This window comes from Neomonachus schauinslandi, chromosome 3 (genome assembly GCF_002201575.2).
Source record: "Neomonachus schauinslandi chromosome 3, ASM220157v2, whole genome shotgun sequence".
Classification (NCBI taxonomy): domain Eukaryota; kingdom Metazoa; phylum Chordata; class Mammalia; order Carnivora; family Phocidae; genus Neomonachus; species Neomonachus schauinslandi.
Window position 1 is genome coordinate 137,234,921 of NC_058405.1, and position 23,899 is coordinate 137,258,819.

The following is a 23,899-nucleotide window of genomic DNA, read 5'->3' on the forward strand; positions in this document are numbered from 1 at the left end:
ATTCTTTATGAAAAAATCTGAGCCATGGTTCCCAGAAGATATGATTCAGAAGTAATTACTAAAGAAATAGAATTTAGAATCTCCATGAACATATTCTTTCTATATGATTTTCCCCCCTCAGATTAATAATTGTTTTATTTAATTCATTTGGGTAGTTTTCTCTCCTAAACTCTGAACAATAATGCTCCCCCTCACAATGGTCAAAAACATCAGATTCTTTTTTTTCTTTTTTTCTCAGAAATACTACCTTTGAAACTTCTGTTCCTTCTACTCTAATTGGAACAGTTCCTTTCTCTACTGGCTTCAGAGCTGTTTTCTTATGACTGCTGTTCATCATCATCCAGGGAATTCTCTTTGCTTTTCTTTTATGTTGGATCCCTTATTCTCTGGATCCTGTATTCTTTTTTTTTTTTTTTTTTTTGGTTCATTATTTTTATTTTGTGCAGCACATTCTTCATTAGCTTTCTGAGAAAGGGTACACGGGAAATAAAAATTTAAAGACCTTGCTTATATGATACTGTTTTTATTCTTTCTCCACACTTGATTAATACCTTGACCACATGTAGAATTTTAGGTTGGCAAGATTTTTTTCTTAGCATTTTGAAGGCCTTGTAATACCATCAAGCTTTGGGAGTTGCTGTTGAGACATGAATGTCATCTATTTGCTCAGTCCTTTGTATGCTTCACTTTTCATTTTTCTGTTTTCCCCTTTCTTTTCTTTCCTTTCTTCCTTTCTCTCCTTTCTTCTCTCCCTTCTTTCCTCCCTTCTTTCCTTTCTTCTTTCCTATATGCTGTGATCAGATCCCTTAAACTCTTTTTATGTTTGTGTGTTCCCATATTAAAATAGGCATATTTGTTGTACCTACCTCTTGGGCAAAGCTCTTATGCAAGTACCTGGCACATGGTAGTAAGTGCTCAATAAATATTAACTATTAAGTTTTTCTTTAAAGTTGTCTTTTCTCTGCTATTTTTCTTTCCTGTCAGTTCCTTTTTTGTGGCTTATTTTGGCTCTAAATTTTATGTTGGAGGCTTTCCTCAAATATCTATTGGTCTGTGCTAACAGTTTATATTTAAGAGCAAGGCACTAAACAGCTGATGGGGAGGGCGCCTGGGTGGCTCAGTTGGTTAAGCGACTGCCTTCGGCTCAGGTCATGATCCCGGGGTCCTGGGATCAAGTCCCACATCGGGCTCCCCCTGCTCTGTGGGGAGTCTGCTTCTCCTTCTGCCTCTGCGTGCCACTCCCCCTGCTTGTGCTCTCTCTCTCTCTCTCTGTCAAATAAATAAATAAAATCTTTAAAAAAAAGAAGCTGTGGGCGCCTGGGTGGCTCAGTTGGTTAAGCGACTGCCTTCGGCTCAGGTCATGATCCTGGAATCGCTGGATCGAATCCCGCATCGGGCTCCCTGCTCGGCAGGGAGTCTGCTTCTCCCTCTGACCCTCCTCCCTCTCATGCTCTCTGTCTCTCATTCTCTCTCTCTCAAATAAAAATAAATAAATAAATAAATAAATAAAATAAAATAAAGAAGCTGATGGGGAGATGAAGGAGATGACATGTAGGCCTCACTGTAGACTGCACAGTGAACTGCTATTTTTGTTGGTTACTATTCCACCCTCCCCCACCCCTACCCAAACTATCAGCATTTGTAGGGCTTTTCTACAGTTATCTCTCTTATCTTGGAGGGACTTAATTTGGTTGCCAGTGTATGGGAGCTGAGAGGGAGAGGGCTGCTGTGGGTCTCTTCAGTCAATGTGTGCACTCTCCCTTAGCCTTTCTCTTTTCAGTGTGATACCCCTACCCCCACCCACCCAGTGCCCACTGCTATTCTTGAGACTTGAGTCAGGAGTCTCTCTGTTTCGGTTTCTTCCAGAAAATGAACCTCTGTCTCCTACCAGGTTGGGGGGCGGTCTAGTTGTGTGATGCTTATACAGACTTTCAGCCACTCTTATTTTTAGTTCTTTACCTCACCTCTGCCTTCTGTGGTACTTGGTGCCTCCAGTTTTGGAATCTCCCTAGTTTCTGTGATGTGGATGCATTGATTTTTTTTCCTCTGCATATTCATAGGCTTCAGCTTCCTCTGCCCTGCTGAGTCTGTTCTTCATCTGACAGAAATGGGCAGACCTCTCTGGTCGGCTTTGGTCACCTCTCCCCTTTCTTTGTGTCATTCTGGGTTTATCAGTTTTCTATTTCTTCACTGTTATTTTAGTAGAGTTTTTTTTTTTTTTTAAAGATTTATTTATTTGAGAGAGAGAGAAAAATCTGTGTGGGGGGAGGGGCAAAGGCAGAGGAGAGAGAGAATCTCAAACAGACTCCCCAAGGAGTGCAGAGCCCTATGTGGGGCTGACCCCAAGACCATGACCTTGGCCAAAATTAATGAGCCACCCAGGTGTCCTTATTTTAGTAGAATTTTTGAAAGATTGCAGAGATGAACGTGTAACTTCAGTTCTTCATGTTTAACTGGTTATGCATTATCTGGTATTACTCTCTCTTTTTTTTTTAAGGAAATAAAAAAATGTATCAACATCCCTTCAATGAGTTTTTTTGATGTTATGAATTTCATTAATTTATTCCATATGTTGAAACTACATCAAGCTTATTAAATTTCAGGGTTTAGAAGTCAGGTACTGGATACTGTGTTCTGTGTATATGTATGTGTGTTTAAAAAATTCCTTACCATTCAGGGGCGCCTAGGTGGCTCAGTTGGTTAAACGACTGCCTTCGGCTCAGGTCATGATCTCAGGGTCCTGGGATCGAGCTCCGCATTGGGCTCCCTGCTCGGTGGGAAGCCTGCTTCTCCCTCTCCCACTCCCCCTGCTTGTGTTTCCTCTCTCGCTGTCTCTCTCTCTGTCAAATAAATAAATAAAATCTTAAAAAAAAAAATTCCTTACCATTCAAAGAATGAATGTATTTATTGAGTCTAGTTTTAATTTATTCATTCTTAAGTTCTTAGTTTTCACATGTTCATAAATTTATGTGACCATTTTATCAGTTGGAGTTGCTTGGCAGAGTAAACTTATATTAGTTCTCTTTAAAATTGAAAGTATTATGGTGCTTAATGTGTCACTGTCATCAAAAGTTGATTGATCGCATGCAGAGTCTGTGGACACTAATATTGTGCAGATTATTTTTATAAAATATTTAGCCTGATCACTTTCAGATGATGTCAGCCTGTCTTGCTAAGGTGTCTTTTATGCACTGATTACCATTGCTGTAGATCCATGTTGTCTAATAGAACTTCCTGCAATGATATAAATGTTCAGTTATTTGTATTGTCCAATAAACACAGTAGCCATTAGCCACATGTGGCTCTAGAGCACTTGAAATATGTCTAGTGTGACTGGGAAACTGAATTTAAAATTTTATTCAATTTTAGTTTATTTAAATTTAAATAACCACAGGTGACTTGGTGGCTACCATATTGGGCAGCACAGTTCTAGATTCTGATAGTATGTACTAAATTTTTGGTGCAGATTATTTTATATTGTTAATCACTTGAATTAGTTTGGAATAAAGTATCCAGCTGAAGAATAGGAGTTAGCGGAGTTATCCTAAATTTGCTTCTTATAATTAGAACTACATTTTCTCTTTGGATTTACATAAGAATAAAAATACGAAGACTGCAGTTTCAGAATTGAAAATAAAATGTGTTTTAGGTTGGTGTATCATGCCGTTTTATTTGGGGGCTGATAAGAAATGGAAAGTGAAGGTTGAAATTATTATTTTGTAACCTCTCAGGAATTTTCTTCCATTCTACAAAAGAAAGGAGGAACTACTGTTTGAATCAAAGCCTAGTTTGGATTTAACATTTTTATATTCTCAAAGACAGTCATAGTAGTGTTCTGTTTTATATTTTTAACGTTTGAATGAAAATACTGTGTGCCATCAGACTTCTTTGTAAACTGCAGGTTAATACATAAAATTTCTTTTGAATCGGGGATAAAGAGTAATTGTAGTAAATGCTGCAAAATTAATCTTTGGCTAACTACAGTTATGCCATCAGTTGAGGTCTGTGGTGAGTTGAGTGTTGCTAAATTGGTCAAAATGCAATCAGTTATATTTTAGTAAAAAAGTGAAAAATTCACAGGCCTGGAAACACGGCTTTGATTGCAGAACATTACCATTTTGCTTAATCCTTTTTGGTGAAATACAACTTTTTGAAATAGTGGTTAGTACAGTTACACTGTACATTTAGTTTAGCAAAATATACAATATTTACTATTTTTATAGTAGTATAATTGTTAACTAACAAGGGAATATATTCAGACATTTAAGAAGATAGTATTAAGTAGTTCTTTCAGATTCTTTTTGTTCTTCTCTGAAGGCCTCCATCCCCTTTTATTTCTTCATTCTCAGAAGATGATTTCTTTCCCATTTCATAGAATGTGAACATTCTCTCATCTTCTTGTCCTTCTTGCTTATCAACTGCAGTCATTACTGGCTGCAACCACCCCTTGCGTTAGAGTGGGGAAAGTGTCCTGTTTCCTGGCAGAAGACCAGATACCTGTATCTGTGCTCTTACATCCCTTTTTACCTTCTCATGGATCTTGTATGCCTGTTACTCTACCTGTTTTTTGTCCTTTCAGTGTGTTTCCGCTGTGTTTTTTTCTTTTCTATTTATGTTTTAACAGTTTCAGCCTTTCTTTATCATCGGGTACAGATACATATGTAATAGGAGGAAGACCCTTCTAATCCCTTCTTCCTTTTCTTATCCATTCTTCTTGAAAGAGCTGCTGATACTTCTTGTCTCTAATTCTTCCATTCCTAGCAATCTGTGTTTTTTGATCCTACTCTATACTTGTGGGTCAGTCAAGTAGTTCACTATCGTTGTTACAATTTGGGAGCACAGGACTCTGAGAAACAAACTGAGGGTTCTAGAGGGGAGGGTGGTGGGGGCTATGGGTTAGCCTGGTGATGGGTATTAAGGAGGGCACGTATTGAATGGAGCACTGGGTGTTATTCGCAAACAATGAATCATGGAACACTACATCAAAAACTAATGATGTAATGTATGGGGATTAATATAACATAATAAAATAAAATTAAAAAAAGAAAAAATAATTTGGCAGCACAGGTTATAGTATTTAGAGGACAGTATACACTTAAACAGACACAAAAGAGTCAACTTCTGGTTGGCTGAGGCGGTGTTTAAAGCTAGAAACAGTAATTATTGATGAATTAGTTAAAATTCACTTTGGCTATGAGTTATAGAAAACCCAAAATAGCAGAGACTTAAAAAGATCGAAGTTTATTTCTTCTTCTTACAAGCACAGGTAATCCAGGTTCGGTGACTCCATGATTCTCAAGGAACTAGGCTTTACTCTTGTTGCTCTGCCATCTTCAACTCTCAGCTTCTGTTTCATGGTTCAATTTGACTGCTGTGGCTATAGTCATCCTTTTCCTATTCTAGTGAGCGGGAAGGAAAAAAAGCAGAGAGGCCATATCCCTTCCTTTTATTTTATTATTATTATTTTTAAAGATTTTACTTATTTTTTAACAGAGAGAGACACAGCGAGAGAGGGAACACAAGCAGGGGGAGTGGGAGAGGGAGAAGCAGGCTCCCGTGGAGCAGGGAGCCCGATGTGAGGCTTGATCCCAGGACCCTGGGACCATGACCGAAGGCAGACGCTTAATGACTGAGCCACCCAGGCGCCCATTATCCCTTCCTTTTAAAGAAACTTCCTAGCAGTAGCCCAGAACTTTAAGGCCCATTGGCTAGAATTTAGACATTGGTCACATCCAGTTGTAAGGGAGGCTGGGAAATAAGCTTATTTCAGATAGCCATGTGTGAAGATATAATTCATGGTTTTTAAAAGGGATTGCATAACATTCCATGATTTGGATTCACCATAAATGATTTACTTGTTCTGTATTGATAGACATTTAAGTTGCTTATGAGATTTTTGTTACTATAACAAAGTACAAATCAACAACTTACGTCTTGGGGATCCTGGGTGGCTCAGTCCTTGAGCGTCTGCCTTCGGCTCAGGTCATGGTCTCAGAGTCCTGGGATTGAGCCCCGCATCGGGCTCCCTGCTCGGCGGGAAGCCTGCTTCTCCCTCTCCCACTTCCCTTTCTCGCTGTGTCTCTCTCTGTCAAATAAATAAATAAAATCTTAAAACAAACCCAAAAACTTATGTCTCTAAAAAGTGAATTAGTGAGCATAAAAGCTACACATTAGAATACTGAGTATTATAGGAGAGAACTTGGAAGTAGCAGAAATAACATTTTGAGAGTTTTTCTCTAAGTCGAGAAAGGTGAAGATCCCGTAAGGAGTAGTGGAATTAAGCAATACCTTATAAAATTTGGACTTTAGTCATCATTAAAGAAAATTAAACCAAAATATAGTATTGTTGGCTTACACAAACTAATGCAGTAAAATAAGTGTAGATAATTTACATTTTTTTTCTTAAGTGTGTATAAATGTCATACATTTACTGGTGTCTAAGTTACATTGATTTTTTTAGTACTGAAATGACGTTTTGTTTTGTTTGGAATACAGATCTTTCACTTTAATTTGTTTCATTCTTTTCCAATAAAGTGTTACTATGTGAGCTATTAAGTTTAGAAAATAAATAAATAAAAAGTTGTGTTCAAATATATATATACTTTCACTAGGCTAACTATACTTCTCTTGATTTGCAGGCCTTTTTGCAAATGTGTAATCTGCCTATCAAAGTGGTTTGTAGGGCAAATGCAGAATATATGTCTCCATCTGGTAAGTTTTTAAAAATTCTCTGTTAATATTCTGCATTGATACAATTGTAGTGTTAGTCCAGTTTGTACCTATAATTTTAAAAGGCCTATTTTTGTTTGTATATTCATCCTTTGAAGAATTTCCCCATGGTTTTGTAAAGTAACAGTTGTAAACTTGATAGTCTTTGGGTGGACATGGCTATTCATTTCAACTCTGTGGTCATAGTTGGTTACTAGAAAGTTACAGAAATTGTTTTAAGTAGTAAATATTAAGAAAATACATAATCTCAGATATCCCCAGTCTTATTTACATAGGACTGTTTCCACTTCAGAAAACAAATTTTGGTATTAATGAATCCATTCGGTATTAAACACACTTCTCCAAACTATGTTCTATTATTCAGAGGGAAGAAGAGAGATTATGGAATAATTAAATTTACTTGTCAAAGATCGTAAGTTCATCTCTGAATGCTTTTGGTTTCTAATCTTTGTTTTATTTTTATTTCAACAGATTTTAAGATACTTATTAAGATTTTAGCCTTTCTGCTATTTTTTATGATCAGTATTGCCTTTTCTGTGTGTCATGTATTAGTAGATTAAGGTAAAGTTTTAAATAAATGTGGTTCAGATAATTTCTAATATAAAAATATAGTGCACAAAGCTGATAAATGTTAACTAGAATTGGTATGGATTATAATTATGGTTCTGCTGCTGCAGCAATAACACAGAATCATTCCTTTATGGGTAAATCCATTGAATATAAATGATTGGGATAAATGTGTTACATTGCTTTTTTAGGGAGACATTTATCTATCTCCTCCCTCTGAAGGTAACTTAGAAATGATTTGTGTAAACCATTTTCTTTTTTTCTTTTCATCTTAGATTCTTAAAGGTGGTAATAATTGTCAAAAGCTGTGAAGACAGCCTCCATACACACTGAAAATTCTACATTAATACCTCTACACTTAAAGATTTATGAATATGGGACACCTGGGTGGCTTAGTCGGTTAGGCGGCTGCCTTCGGCCCGGGTCATGATCCCAGGGTCCTGGGATTGAGTCCCACGTCGGGCTCCTTGCTCAGCAGGGAGCCTGCTTCTCCCTCTCTCTCCCTCTGCTTGTGCTCTCTCTGTCAAATAAATAAAATCTTAAAAAAAAAAAAGATTTATGAATATACATTTTAAGACATCTCCATAAAAGAATTTCTAGACTTGTAAACATAGACATATTTTAGATTGTTGAAGGCCATTAATTGACTCATTTTCTGTTAATTTTGAATGTAGGTTTTATAAACTTTCTGAATTCTGGTGAGATGAATTATATTGGATTCTGTCCATCTTTTTCCTTTATGTAGTCATACAAAAAGAGTGTAGCTGTACATATAAAAAAGTTAATAATCTGATATTAAAGTTGATATCTTTGGCGAATGAGGAGAAGCCATAGAATTCATCCACCTGTTTCCTAAAAGGACTATACTGAGTACCACCCAGGTAGATATCTTTTTATAGACTCTATGAAAGACAAATAACTATTATAGAGGCTGCAGGACATACACACACACACACATACACACACACACACAGTCATAGGAGGAGTCTCCTGTAGGCAGATGAAAATGGCATTTTCTGTTAAGGCATTTATTTAAAATTTCATCATAAGTAGTATTATTCTCTTTTATCATATGATTTGGGGTGATTAGGGGAATGTTTTATTTTTTTGCTTGATCTTATTGTGGTAGGTTTTTAAAGCAGAGAACATCGTGCAGTATTCAGAAATCAAGTCACTTTTGGCTAAGAGTTAGGAAATTTTTACTCTAATCCTTCTGTGACCTTGTCACATATTGACAGTTTCCTTGGGAAATTTCACTTCTCTTTTTTGAGCTTCAGTGACTTCATCTGTAATATGTGGTGGTTGGACTAGATGGTATTTGAGGCTCTTTTTATTTCTAATATTTTCTGAATCTACAAACTTGCTTGCTTTCTTCTTGCTTCCTTTGTTTAAGCTCTAAGAATGATTATTCTGCCTAAAATAAGAAATAGGGCCCTCAGTTTGTTTTTCTTCTTTTAAAATGACCTTTGGTGCCAGAGAATAAATGTCTCACCGTGCTTTTGCTTGATACCTGCAATAATAAGAATATAACATTGGTTTCACTTTAAGTCAGGCGAGTGACAAAAAACTTTATTCACTTCTAATTTGTTGCCTTGATTTTTATATATTTCTTTGTATTTAGGGATAGACTACCCACACTGCTTTCCTGCTTCAGAATCAACAATACTGAAAGTATTTTTACAAAAAGAAAACACAAACTCCTTCTTCCAAGAATGCCAAACTGGATATTGAAAATGAGAAATACACTTCCCTTTCAAAATGTTACAACCTAAAAATAGCCTTCAGTCTAGGCATTTATCCACACATAGTTTTCATTCTCAGATCATTTTATCTCAGAGGACCTGTACTATTTCTAGCATTAGAGTACTTACAAAGATTTTATCTCAAGTTAAAAAACAGTATGACCTAATACCCAGATAAATTCTTTTCTTTTTTGCAAGATTTATAAAGCAGTAGAAGAAGGGAATGTGGAATTCAGTGTTTTTATATTGGTTACATGGAAATGTCTTCTAAATATATCTATTGAGTTGTTGTTTCCCTGAAGGCCTGCCTGCCTTTTGTGATACGTGTTATCCTATGGATGTAGATGAAGCTTTTGTTGGTGCTGTGCACCTCATCCATTACCCTTGGGCTGAGTGAGACAGAGAGGAGTGAATCTGTTGAAAAGGACCATGAAGAAGCCTGCTGTTAGTGTGAACTCTATTTGAACTAGGTCTGATAGCAAGTTTCATCCTCTAGCTTTTGGGGTGAACTTTGTTGCTATTTAGAGACTATTTTGTTATCATCTCTGATAATTTCATCAAGTATTGGTATTTATAAAAATGAAATACTACTTTTTTTAATGTGACACTTATTTAGAGAAGCCAGTTTTTATAAGCCTACTTCTTATTTTTTCCCCCCAAATGTGTCTGGGAACATATTTTGTATTATAATTCATACACTAGCATATCTTCAAAGATTGCTAATTCTCTTAATTCCTGATTTTTTTGAGTCAAAGACATTATGGTACCATTATGTGCTTAAAATTTTGAACTTAATGGGTATCTGAGATTTAAAAATAGATATAAAAAGAAGTCATCTTTTTTTTTTTTAAAAGATTTTGTGTATTTATTTGACAGAGAGAGACACAGCGAGAGAGGGCACACAAGCAGGGGGAGTGGGAGAGGCAGAAGCAGGCTTCCCGCAGAGCAGGGAGCCCAATGCGGGGCTCGATCCCAGGACCCTGGGATCATGACCTGAGCCGAAGGCAGACGCTTAACGACTGAGCCACCCAGGAGCCCCAAAAGAAGTCATTTTCTTAAATGTAGTTTAAAATATAGATTGATTCATTATACTCTGAATAGGAGGTCCCATTACATTTCTTTCAAATCTGTCAGTGGCTGTGAACCAGTGTTCGGCCTTGGTTCATGTAATTTCAATAATTAGTATTTACTGCTATATTATATAGCGATTTGTTAGGGTTAGTTCTGAAAAAGGAATATTGTGATCAGTTATTATATACAAGTGAGAACTCTAGAAATGAATCTCCTTTTTTTTTTTTTAAGATTTATTTATTTATTTATTTGACACAGAGCAAGAGATAGAGAGAGCAGGAACACAAGCAGGGGGAGTGGGAGAGGGAGAAGCAGGCTTCCAGCCGAGCAGGGAGCCCAATGTGGGACTCGATCCCAGGACCCTGGGATCATGACCTGAGCCAAAGGCAGATGCTTAAGGACTGAGCTACCCAGGCACCCCGAATCTCCTTTTTCTCTTAAAATTAGTAATTGTTGTTTAAAACTTATAGAATTTAATGTACACATTTAATTATAATTTTCCAAAAGTTATAGGGATACAAAATCAGTATATTAATAAAACACATTCTATTTTTGTATTAATTTACTGAAAGTGTTTTCATACATTTTTTTTTCCCTCAACAGGTAAAGTACCTTTTATTCATGTAGGAAATCAAGTAGTATCAGAACTTGGTCCAATAGTCCAATTCGTTAAAGCCAAGGTAATAAAAAAAGATATTAAATATATTTGATCACAGTTAGTCTTAAGTCATTCATCATTCTTTAGTGTGCCTTAACATTTATATTGATTTTAACCTAGTTTTATAAAATGCCAATATAAACTAGTAGAGAAATATTTCTAAAGTGTAATTTTTTCCCCCATAATGTAAATCAATGGCAGAAGATGTAATTTGATCTTCACAAAATGGTACATAATTTTCTAACTTACACTTATGAGAGTTTTGTTTTTATAACAACCTAAAAACTTAGTTTTTATAACAACCTAAAAACTTAGGTTGTTATAAAATGTCAGGTTAACCTTTGAGAAGGGAGATATAGGATATATTTAGAAGTTGAACGTATTAATATATACATTTGAATTCAGTTTAGGTTTTAATAGTTACAAAGGACAACCTCCATTAACATTTTGGGGAACATCCTTCCAGACTTTTCCCTATACATACACAGAAAAATATAGACCATACTATTATGTGGTATTTTGCAACCTGCCTTTTAAAATCATCAATATGTTTGGAGATTCTTCCATGTTAATGACTGTAGAAATATATCATCCTTTTAAGTTGTTGTATAGTATTTTATTGTATGGATGTATTATAATTTATTTATGTAAGCCTTTATTGATGGACACATAAATTGTTGTCAGTTTTTGGCTCTTATTGAGTGTTAAGATAAATATTCTTCTACAGATGCCTTTGTACCCTTGTCAGATTATCTCCTCAGGATAAATTCCTAAGAGTGATACTGCAATATTAAAGGGTATGCATTTTTAAAGTCTCACCACAGATGGCTGGATTGAACTAAAGGGTTATATACCATTTTATGCATCTACTCATTATTATAGTATATGAGAATTTTAAAATTAGTGTCTATTTCCCTATACATTTACTAACATTTTTTTTTTTCACCTTTGACCACTTTATAAGCAACACGTGTCAATCTTTTGGCATTTATTTTATTACTAATAAGGTTAGTCTCTTAAAAAAAAAACCAGGTTTACTGACCATTCTGTTTTCTTCTTTTGTGAAATAATTGATAATGTAATTTTGTCCATTGAAAGATACATTTTTATAATGGCACATAAATACTACTTATTAATATTTTGTAGTGATAGATTATTAACTATTTTTTCATATATAATTTTATTTTAGGAGATATTTTAGAAATTTATTAGACATTTATAGTAAAAACATTGATGTAGTAAAAACATTCATATTCACTTGGTAGTAAGATAACTGAAAGTTTTTGTCTATTTAATATGATGCTCTTTTAAATTTTTTTAAATTCCCTTTAGGGCCATTCTCTTAGTGATGGGCTGGATGAAGTCCAAAAAGCAGAAATGAAAGCCTACATGGAATTAGTCAACAATATGCTGTTGACTGCAGAGGTATAATAGAAGATAATAGGCCTTGAAAAGAAACTTTCCTCTCATAAAAGATCATCTTTCTTATGAGCTATTTTAAAGTTATTGAGAAATACGAATATAGTCAAGCAATTCTAGGGCTAGGATGGTTACTGAAATTATTTGGTTATTATGTTTGAACAAGTTGTCTGACATTTTCAGATCCAGTTTTCCTATTGTAAAAAGGAGTGATTCTTGCCCACTCATTATTTGACTTTGGCCTTGGGAGGTTTACTTAAATAATATCTGTAAAATACTTTAATGGTATTTAGAGATGTACTACTGTATGAATAAGAAATACTTTTATTAAGTATTACCATTAATTAAATTTAATAATTCTGTATAGCAACATTAGCCAGAGGAGGGAAAACTCATATATGTGACTTTTATAAAGTTGGCTTATAAAAAAAATCACCATGGCAAGAAATGTTTCTTTATCCATTTTCTCTTTGGTATTCCAAAGTTTTAGTGACTGTTCTTTTGTTCCTAGTTGTATCTTCAGTGGTGTGATGAAGCTACAGTAGGGGAGGTGAGTGGTTCTGCAGCATTTATCTTAATTAAAATTTAATGAGAAAACACTTTTGCTCAGAATCGTAAGTCCCTGCTCATAAATGAAACATTGTGGTTTATACCATTAGTGATACAGTTTTTCACTTACTTTAATTTTGCTTGCACATACATTTTAGGGAAGCTATATGTCATTGTTTGATATAACTGGTTGCAACGTACATAAAAGTTTATATATTTTTAAAGGAAATGGTTTGAAATTTTAATTTTTTAGATTGCAAGCTATGTAGTTTTTTCAGATTGCTGTATTTGTGTTCTGAAAATATATTTTCCTAAGTATTCTGTTTGTAAAAACAGGCTTTGTTTTTAGAAAGAATCATGTTTGTCACAAAATCTTTTTGCTCTAGATCACTCATGCCAGATATGGATCTCCTTATCCTTGGCCTTTGAATCATATTTTGGCCTATCAGAAACAGTGGGAAGTCAAACGTAAGATGAAAGCTATTGGATGGGGTAACAAGACTCTGGACCAGGTGAATTCAGATAATTCAGATCGAAGTGAGGGTTTCCTCAACTTTAAGGCATAAGAAACTCATTTTTTGTGTTGATAATCTTTAAAAATCTCAGCATAATAAAAAAATTAAGAAAACATTTGCTCTTATTTTTTTCTGACATGAAGTGGTTTTTATTTGTTTTATAAAAATCACACATGCTTATTGTAAAACAAACTATATAATACAGAAAAGTTCAAAAAGGAAATAGAAATTGCTTGAAGTCCTACCACCTAGAAATTGCCACTGCTAACTGTTTGGAGAACATTCTTCTAGATGTCTCTGAATAACATTTTCCTTAAATGGGGATCATACTATACCTGGCACTCTGTAATCTAATTTCCATTCACCAATACATTGTGGGCATCTTTTATGTCAATAGATACAGATCTGCAGCATCAGGGCTTAAAAACCGTGTTAAATACAGCTCTTAATATATCTATTTTTCTTTGGTCTTAAATTTACCGAAATCGCAAAATTTAAAAAATATATAGCTTTTCAAGGTCATGAGATTGAACTAATTCAGTCATTAAACTAATAATGTCTCTTTTCCAAGGCTACTCATAGTCCTAGCCAGCCAATTTACTGATGTGTGACACACTGGGGGATTGGGTAAATGAATAGGGATTGAGTATATAAAATCCATCTCCACTAGTGGGAAAACAACTCAAATGCTTTTTTACTCATGGTGGGTCAGCAGTGTCATCTTTATGAAGCAGATTTTTTTTATATATGTAAAGTCATTTGAATCTATGGATTCAGGAAAACATTTTTGTAGGGGGTGAAGTTTTGAGATAGAAACTTTCTTAATAGTAATCCTTGTAAGTAACTTAAATGTACTTGTGTTTAAAGGAACTTTGCTCTCAAATTTTCTTCCTATTTCTTATATAGAAAGTATTACTTATGTTCTATACATGTTCTGTAGTCTGATTTAAATATATTTAAAAGGTTACCTAAATTTACATTTTTTGTTATAAACTGTGATACAAATTAAGTTTTGACACATTTAATTGTTTTGCTAATTTAAATATTTTCCTTTGGGTCTGTTGCCTATGTTAGGTCTTAGAAGATGTAGACCAGTGCTGTCAAGCACTTTCTCAAAGATTGGGAACACAACCGTATTTCTTCAATAAGCAGTAAGAAACTTTATCTTTTTTTTTAGTTTCTTTTCTGTATTGTTAGGTTCCAGATTTTTTTTACCATGGAGGAATTGTTTTATCCAGAAATATTTATGAAAAGATTTTGTTTTCTTTTTCATTTTTGCCATCATTAAATATTTACTTAGCACTTCTTGGTTATCAGGCACAGCTCTAGGCTCTGGGATCCTAAAATTTCTAAAATGCAGTCCTTGCCATTAAAAATTTGTCTTAAGGGCAGACGTGGAAACCAGTCATTATTTTATGATATGATAGAGGTACTACTAGAGGTAGTTGGAGGTGCTGTGTATGGAACTACATTATCTTAAAATCTACATTTGCAAAATACTGTTAAAACATGAAGTATAACCATACTTGTTTATACAGGGTGATACCCTGGGGACCAGAAAAGTGAATAAAACTAAACAATAAAAGATTTTGTTGGATGGACAAGCACCATTATGAACTTATCTTTTAAAAGTTAATGAAAATATTTGTAAAGCACAGAAATTAGTATGAAAGATATAGATTAAATATATATACACATATATCTAAATTGAATAATTCATGTTTCATTAAGACAGAATTATTTTGTAATCTGGAAAAGAATATCTAATATAGGCAAAGAATGGATTTCCTTTTTTTTTTTTTGTTTTAAGTTACAGTTTTAATGTATTAGAATCATCCTGTGATCCAGTTTAAGATGGGCTTAAATTAACATTTTAATCTTAATGTTTTACTTAGAAATTCTAGCCTTTTCTTGGCTCTGTAATAAAAATGTTTCCTTTTTAGAGTGATAATTTTTTAAAAGGTTTATTTGCTATTAATTATTATATCTTTATAGGCATTCATCTTCTATAGCCATATCCCATATCTTTTGGTAGAGATACTAATATTAGCAAAAATGACAATGATGATAGCTTGGAAGTATTTGTTATATTAATGTATGCTACATATAACTGAAATTTGGGGTCTTTTGATCTCTGAAGCACAAAGGTCATAGAATTCAAACCATGAAATCCTGGTAGGTAAAGCTTCACCAGTTATGTTCCTATTTCTAGTGATGTTTGTGATGCGGAGTCTATTTGTTTAGTCTCTAACACAAAAGAAATATAGCTACATATTAGTACCAGGTAGTTCCTTTTCTTGCTGATATAGGAATTCTTAGGGCTGAAAAGCCCAGAAGAGGTGTGTTTTACTGTTTGAAGTGCATCATTATGTGTTAGGAGTTAGTTTTGTTATGCATGCTCTCTTCATGGGAGGCCAGGAGAGAATATATCTGACTTATTCTTCTCATTTAAACCCAGTGTCAAAGACTTCATTCATAAACAGGTTCATTCAGCATGTGATTTAGTGGAAATATCAAAGTATATTTTTTCTTATAAGGGTACAATTATATTTAAGCTCATAATGAAAAACTCAAAATTTAGAACAAGCACAAAACCAAAGATTTGCTATGGAGGAACCGTTTAATTGATATTAAGATGTAGGTTTCTGAAATAATTTTACCTTGTATGAGACTTACATAAACATTTTTCCCTAATGATTGAAAAATAGATTTCATTTTTTTTAGATTTCATTTTTAATTTTAGTTTTACCCCATTGTCTAATTAGTAGTAAACTGTAATTACGAAAAAGTCATTTGTATTTTCACTTTGATGTGACAGCATTTTTCTCATTTTTTTTATCTGTCAGGAATCATTACTTTGTGAGATACTGTGCTTTAGTGAATAGAGCACTGGCTTAAGTCTAGATAATGTAGTATTGGATTCCAGGTCAGTGGCCCTGAATTCTGTTCTTGGCTCTAATATATATCAGACTTTGGCAGGTTACTTTATTTCCCTGTGTATCTTCCCTTTACCCCCTAAAATTAGAATAAATTTTTCTCCTAGCTAACCTCCTGGGGATGTTGAGAAGACTCATGAAAGAAACTCAGTAGTTTTATTTGATGAGAGAAGGGGAATGGGTAGATGAGGGAGATCCTGCAGCAAGAATAGGAATTGGGAAAAGAGGACAAAGAAGATAAATGGTGGAAAGAAAAATTTAGGAAAGTGAAATTGAAAGAAATTAGAAATAACACAAGATAGATACTAACACTGGTGGCTTTTTTTATCTTTTATAATATACAGTGTTACTTGGTAGCTTTTAAATATTTAAGTCATATTTCCGAAATGCAACAAAATCGGTATTTCCTGTTGTATACAAGCTATCTTATTGATGTGGTATCTGTTAAGACACCTATCCAAAGGCTACTGGGTCATTTGTTCTTTTTCATGTGGTGGGCATGGACTCAGAATGAAAAAGTAAAACTTTTCTTAAAGTGTTATTTTTATGTTACCTTTTTTCCCCTACGTGTAGTCAGGATAGAATGAGTTATACCATTGTAAAGCATTTATGAGCTCCTTGCAGGTCTCTATGTTTTCTAAACAAAACCTGCTTATCAGCAGAGGGTCAGTAAGTGTTGGTTAAAAGTAGCTTAAATTGGGAAGTTGGAAGAGGAGTTATATTTGAAAAAGAAAGAGTTCTGCATTAACTATTAAATGGTAAAACTTGAAAATATACCCTCATATACTGATGGGAAAGGGTATTGAAGAAATGCTGCAAAAATTATACATGGGGATCTTAAGATGAAAAATTTCAGGGAAGAATTGGATTTTATTGAGGTTTATTCAGTAAAGAAATTACCAGTGGAGAAATTGAATCAGTAATCAAAACACTCCCAACAAACAAAAGTCCAAGACCAGATGGTTTCACAGGTGAATTCTGCCAGACATTTAAGAAGAGTTAATACCTATTCTTTTTAAGCTATTTCAAAATACAGAAGAGGAAGGAAAACTTCCAAATTCATTCTATAAGGCCAACATTATTCTGATACCAAAACCAGGTGAAGATACTACAAAAAAAAGAAAACTAGGCTAGTATCTGTAATGAGCATCGATGCAAAAATCCTCAACAAAATATTAGCAAATTGAATTCAGTGGTTTATTAAAAGGATCATTCATCAAGATTAAGTAGGATTTACTTTATTTTATTTTTTTAAAAGATTTGTTTTAGAGAGAGAGAGCGAGCACATGTGAGCAGGGGGAGGGGCAAAAGGGGAGGGAGAGAGAAAATCTCAAGCTGACTCCCTGCTGAATGTGGAGCAGGACTCGGGGCATGATCTCTTGACCCCAAGATCATGACCTGAGCTGAAATTAAGAGTGGATGCTTCACCAACTGAACTGCCCAAGTGCCCCAAGATTAAGTGGGATTTACTCCATGGATGCAGGGGTGGCTCACTATTCTCAGATCAATCAGTATGATACATCACATTAATAAGAGGAAGGATAAAAACCATATTGATCATCTCAATAGATTCAGAAAAGGCATTTAATAAAATACAATATCTCTTTAGGATAAAAACTCAACAAAGTGGGCATAAAGAGAACACACCTCAACATAATAAGTGCCATTTATGAAAAATCCAGCTAACATATTCAGTGGTGAAAAACTGAAAGTTTTTCCTTTATGATCAGGAACAAGGCAAGAATATCCATTCCCACCACTTTTATTCAACATAGTACTGGAAGTCCTAGCCACAGCAGTCAGCTAAGAAAAAGAATTAAAAGGCATCCAGATTGTTAAGGAAGAAGTAAAACTGTCACTGATTGTAGATGACATGATAATATATGTAGAAAATCCTAAAGACTCCATCAGAAAACTATTAGAACTCAAATGAATTCAGTAAAGTTGTAGGATACAAAATTAATATATAGAAATCTTTTGCATTTCTATGCACTAACAGACTAACAGAGAAATTAAGAAAACAATCTCATTTATAATTATATCAAAAAGAATAAAAATATCAAGGAATAAATTTAACCAGATAGGTGAAAGACCTATACTATGAAAACTATAAGACATTGATGAAAGAAATTTAACATGACACAAATGGAAAGATGCAGCATGCTCATGGATTTGAAGAATTAATATTGTTAGAATGTCCATACTACCCAAAGTAACCTACAGATTGAATGCAATCCCTATCAAAACACCAATAACACTTTTCACAGAAGGAGAACAAATATATCCAAGGTATGCATGGAACCACAAAAAACCTTGAATAGCCAAAGCAATCTTGAGAAAGAAGAACAAAGCCGGATGTATCATAATCCCAGATTTCAAGATATACTACTAATCTATAGTAATCAAAACAGTATGGTACTGGCACCAAATCAGATACATAGATCAGTGGAACAGGATAGAAAGCCCAGAAATAAACTCATACATACATTACATGGTCAATTAATCTATGACAAAGGAGGCAAAAATATACAATGGAGAAAAGGATAGTCTTTACAATAAATGGTGTTGGGTGAACTGAACAGCCACATGTACAAGAATGAAACCAGACCCCTCTCTCACACCATACACAAAAGTAAACTCAAAATGGATTAGAGACCTGAATGTGAGACCTGAAATCATAAAACTAAAAGAAACATAGGCAGTAATGCTTTAGACATCATCCTTAGCAACATACTTATGGGTATGTGTCCTCAGGCAAGGGAAACAAGCAAAAATAAACTTGGGGCTAAAAAAGACAACCTACTGAATGGAAGAAGATATTTGCAAATGATATATCTGATAATGGGCTAATATAGAAAATATATGAAGAATTTCAACAACTCAACATCAGAAAACCAATCTGATTTAAAATGGGCAGAGGACCTGAATATTTTTCCAAAGAAGACATACAGATGGCCAACAGACACATGAAGAGATGCTCCACATCACTAATCATCAGGGAAATGCAAATCAAAACCACAATGAGATATCACTTCACCAGTCAGAATGGCTATTATCAAGAAGATAAGAAATAAAAAGTGTTAGTGAGGATGGAGAAATTGTGTGCTAGTGGTGGGAATGTAAATTGGCACAACCACTGTGGAAAACAGTATGGAGTGTCTTCAAAAAATTAAAAATAGAAATATCCAGTAATTTCACCACCAAGTATTTATCCAAAGAAAATGAAAACACTAATTTGAAAAATATATATATACCCCCTATGTTTATTGCAGCGTTACTTATAATAGCCAAGAAATAGAAGCAAGCCAAGTGTCTATCAGTAGATACATAGATCAATGGAACAGGTGTCTATCAATAGGTGAATGGATAAAGTGTGTGTGTGTGTGTGTGTATGAAATATAAAATGCTATATATAATATATATGCATATAATATGGAATATTAATCATAATCCATGAGATCTTGCCATTTGCAACAACATGGATGGATAAATCAGACAGATGGATAAATCTGAAATCAGACAAAGAAAGACTATGATTTTACTTATATTTGGAATCTAAAAAACGAACAAAAAAACAGATTCTAAAATAAACTGGCAGTTACTAGAAGGGAGGTGAGTAGGAGGGGTAAGCAAAATAGATAAAGGTGATTAAGAGGTATAAACTTCTAGTTATAAAGTAAGTCATGGAAATGAAAAGTAGAGCATAAGGAATATAGTCAGTAATATTGTAATATAGTTGTATGGTGACTACTCACAAAGTGCCTCTACATTTATCTACCTTCTGCATCCCTGATTCTTTTCAGATATCCATTTGTTATTGATTCTTCATTTGTAATGACATTATTCATGGTGCTACTTAGTCCAAGGACACTTGTGATTTTTTTTTTAACTATCTTGTTGGCTACCCTCTTAAACATGACCATTGACTGCACATCTGACTTTGATTAATAATTCTTGATGAATGTGTCAAAAAAGGGAAGGCTTTTAAATACCCTACATACCTTAGGGAGGATGCTTTCCCTCTATTTGCATTCAGCAAATACTGATTCAGTTCCTTTCATCCTTTTCTAAGAAGTGGGGATATAAAAGATGTGTGCAGTGTCACCTCTAACCAGCTTAGAGTATGAGGAGAAACGGTTAAGTGGACACAGTTATAGTGTGGCCTGAGAAATGCATCACCTTTTTATTGATTCATTCAAAACATATTAAGAACTCTCTCTCAGACATTGTTCTAAGTATTGGGGACACAGCAGGAAACAAGTAGAGAAGATCCTGGTAGAGGGAGACAGACAATAACAAATATTAGATAGTATTAAGTGCTACATGGAGAATTCAAATAGGATCACATGGTAATATGTGACTGCATGTCCACTTTTTTTTTTAAGATTTTATTTATTTATTTGACAGAGAGAGAGACAGCAGGAGAGGGAACACAAGCAGCAGGAGTGGGAGAGGGAGAAGCAGACTCCCCACTGAGCAGGGAGCCCGATGTGGGGCTCGATCCCAGGACCCTGAGATCACAACCTGAGCCGAAGGCAGACGCTTAACCATCTGAGCCACCCAGGCGCCCCATGCATGTCCACTTTAGTTTGGGTGTTCAGATGTGACATTTAAGCCTTGTTCTGAAAAACAAGAAGGAGCCAGCAATGTGAAGTCAAGGGAAAAGTGTTCCAGGCAGCAGGAATAATTGGGTCAAGGCCCTAAGATTGGCTTGAGTTTGTTATGTTCAAATGGAGAAGGCAAGGCCAATATTGGTTGTATGTTGACAGTGGTAGGAGATGAGACTAAAGAGAAAAGCAGGGGCCGGGCCAGGTCATCTAGGCTTTCTATGCTTCAGGTAAGGAGTTTGGCATATTAGTGTAAGTGGAATGGATATTCATTAGAATAGTTTATGCTTGGAGTGGTATGGTCTGGTGACATTTAAAAAAAAAAATCACTCTGGTTACTATGTGGACAATAAATAGGAGCAGGAAGGCATGTTAGGAGGCTATTGTAGTGGTCTAGGTGAGAGATGATGGTGGCTCAGAGTAGATGATAATGGGGAGAGAGATATGGTAGTCTTCAGGACATATTTGGCAGTCCTGTCTCACAACACTTGCTAATGGATAAGAAGATTCAGGAGTAACCCTGAGATTTTTGGCTCAAATAGCTGAGTGGATAATGGTGCCTTTTATTTTGGGAATATGGGATAAGCAAGTTTGAGATGCTTCATAAGCATTCAAGTAGAGATGTTATGTAGACATTCGAATTTATGATTCTGGGCTTTAGGGGAGGGACTGGGATTAGAGATAAATATTGGGGAATTAGTGGCATAAAGATGTGTTTAAAACCATGCAACAGCATGAGGTCCTTCATCATTAGTGATCAAGACCACATAGCTAGTAAGTAAGTGGCAGAGTTAGGGTTCAAACTTCGATTTGATGGACCCCCAAATCTGTTCTTCCAAACCAGATTACTGAAACATACTTTCACATGTAGGTAGGCTAATACATATTTTGTCAAAAACTTTATCATGATGGGACTGACAGCAATAATTAGTTCATAATTATGGTGATAATTTTCTCCCTTCGGTAATATTTTAATATTATTGGCAATATTTTAATATAATGTAGTTTGGTGAAGCCTCATCTATAGACCATTAGTAATGAGGTAGATAAATTTCAGTTTTTTATTACTAATACCTAATTAAAGGGGAAAAAAACACTAGAAAATTTTTTGTTGAAGACATCTTTATTTCTCCTTCAGAAAGTTAAATTATTGAGGTGCTTGGGTGGCTCAGTCAGTTAAGGGTCCGACTCTTGATTTCATCTCAGGTCATGATCTCACCGGTCCTGAGATTGAGCTCCACTTTGGGCTCTGAGCTCATCGGGGAGTCTTCTTGAGATTCTCTCCTCTCCATTTGCCCCTCCAAACCTCCCCATCTCTAAATAAATAAGTAAATCTTTAGAAAAAAAAAAAGAAAGCTAAACTATTTTTAAAAGTGGTGAAGTTAAAATTAAATCATGTTGTTAATATATGATTGGGTAATCAGGTGTCATTTGTCCAGCACCACAGTGAAATCCTCTGTGCTTTGATACCATTTTGTTTATGCTTCTATTAAAACACTTACTAAATTGCGTTGTTAATTTATGTTTTGTGTCCATGTCTTAGAATATCTTTCATGTTCTTACATCTCTATCGTCTAGCACAGTTCCTGGCACATTGGAGACCTGCTGTATTTATTTAGTGGATAAATTAATGAGTAAAATGAATATGATCCGTTACACCAATATTATTTTAACTCATTACTACTTTAAAAAGCAAGTCACACAACTAGCAAATTATAATTTAAAAGTTTTTTTTTTTTTATATCTAACAGCAGAAACTCCAAGTAAAAACAAAATAAATTCTATCAAGTTGAGGTAGGATTTATTTGTGTGACTTTTTCTTTTAAATAGATGAATAAAATGTTTTAAAAAGTAGTGTATATTCTGCCATACAAGTTAAATGCTATTCATGTTACTTTCATTTCTACTTTTGTTTTAGGCCTACTGAACTAGATGCACTGGTATTTGGCCATTTGTATACCATTCTTACCACACAATTGACCAATGATGAACTTTCTGAGAAGGTGAAAAACTATAGCAACCTTCTTGCTTTCTGTAGAAGAATTGAACAGCACTATTTTGAAGATCGTGGTAAAGGCAGCTCATCTATCAAATCATCTTAGAGATAATGTCTTAATTTAGTCATTATTTAAAAAAAAATTTTACCTTGAAATGTGTTACTTGGAAGTTACAGTAAATAATGGTATCAGAATTTTAAAACCAAAAACACTGCTTTTTGAAACCTCAGAATAAATTATATAATGCATCCTATACATGTACTTTATACTGTTAATTAAAATAATTCTGAATGATTTCATTTGATATGTTGTACTTGATATCTTGAAATTTTTGTTTTCGTGGAACATGTATGCATATAAAAATAAAGCTCAAAGAACTGTATGGCTGGTGCATTTATTTCCTTTTGATCTTTCTGAAAGCCACTCTGGAAGTCTTTTCTAAGATAAGTAATCTGTGTTCCATACTTTTCAGGTGACTTTAATAGATATATGGTGAACCTGGGCATGGGAAAAATGTTCTTAACAAGTATGTACTTAGAAAATGTAAATAATTGCAAGGCAGTTAAATCCTGGAACAGATTACCATTTAAGAGCATTCTTCATATCTAAACCTAATTGAATTTGTGAACATTTCATCACAGCAGCTATATTTTTATAGTTTCAGGGACCTTATTTTTTTGAGTCAAGAATATTTTAATAATATTTTATTCCTCTTGTGGGAAAAGGAGTATAGTTTTCACAGAGGTGAAATTTGTATATAAGCATAAGGATTATAGGTTTTATCCCTTTGAAATTTTTAAATATCTTGTATAAAACCAAGGATGCTGTAAAGAGATGTGAAAATCATGTCATTTTTTGAAAATATCGAGAATAATATTTATAATATTATAATTTATAACACATATTAAATAGTATACTTATTATATATTATATATTATAATATATTTTATATATATAATAATAATATTTATAGGGGCACCAGGTATTTTTACCTCATTTAATCCTTACTAAAACACTATGAAGGATATTATTCCCAGTTTACAGAGGAGGGAATGGTAGACAGAAAGCATAATGCCTTGTCCAAGGTCATAGAGTTAGCAAGTAGTAGA

The 23,899-nt window shown here is 34.3% G+C and overlaps 1 protein-coding gene across 2 annotated transcripts in view; it reads left to right on the top strand.

Moving 5' to 3' along the window:
* The window catches only part of MTX2 (metaxin 2), a 61,506-nt gene extending 38,334 nt beyond the window's left edge, over nt 1–23,172 (top strand). Inside the window, exons 4-10 of one of the 2 annotated variants that reach the window (XM_021702833.1) lie at nt 6,639–6,711; nt 10,713–10,789; nt 12,100–12,192; nt 12,698–12,736; nt 13,122–13,247; nt 14,325–14,401; nt 22,712–23,172. In XM_021702833.1, the coding sequence (XP_021558508.1) occupies nt 6,639–6,711; nt 10,713–10,789; nt 12,100–12,192; nt 12,698–12,736; nt 13,122–13,247; nt 14,325–14,401; nt 22,712–22,895 (669 nt within the window). In that variant the 3' untranslated portion in view covers nt 22,896–23,172. Of the gene's footprint in view, nt 1–6,638; nt 6,712–10,712; nt 10,790–12,099; nt 12,193–12,697; nt 12,737–13,121; nt 13,273–14,324; nt 14,402–22,711 lie in introns of both variants that reach the window. The other variant, XM_021702834.2, reaches the window with a different exon arrangement.
* The last annotated feature ends 727 nt before the right edge of the window (nt 23,173–23,899 follow it).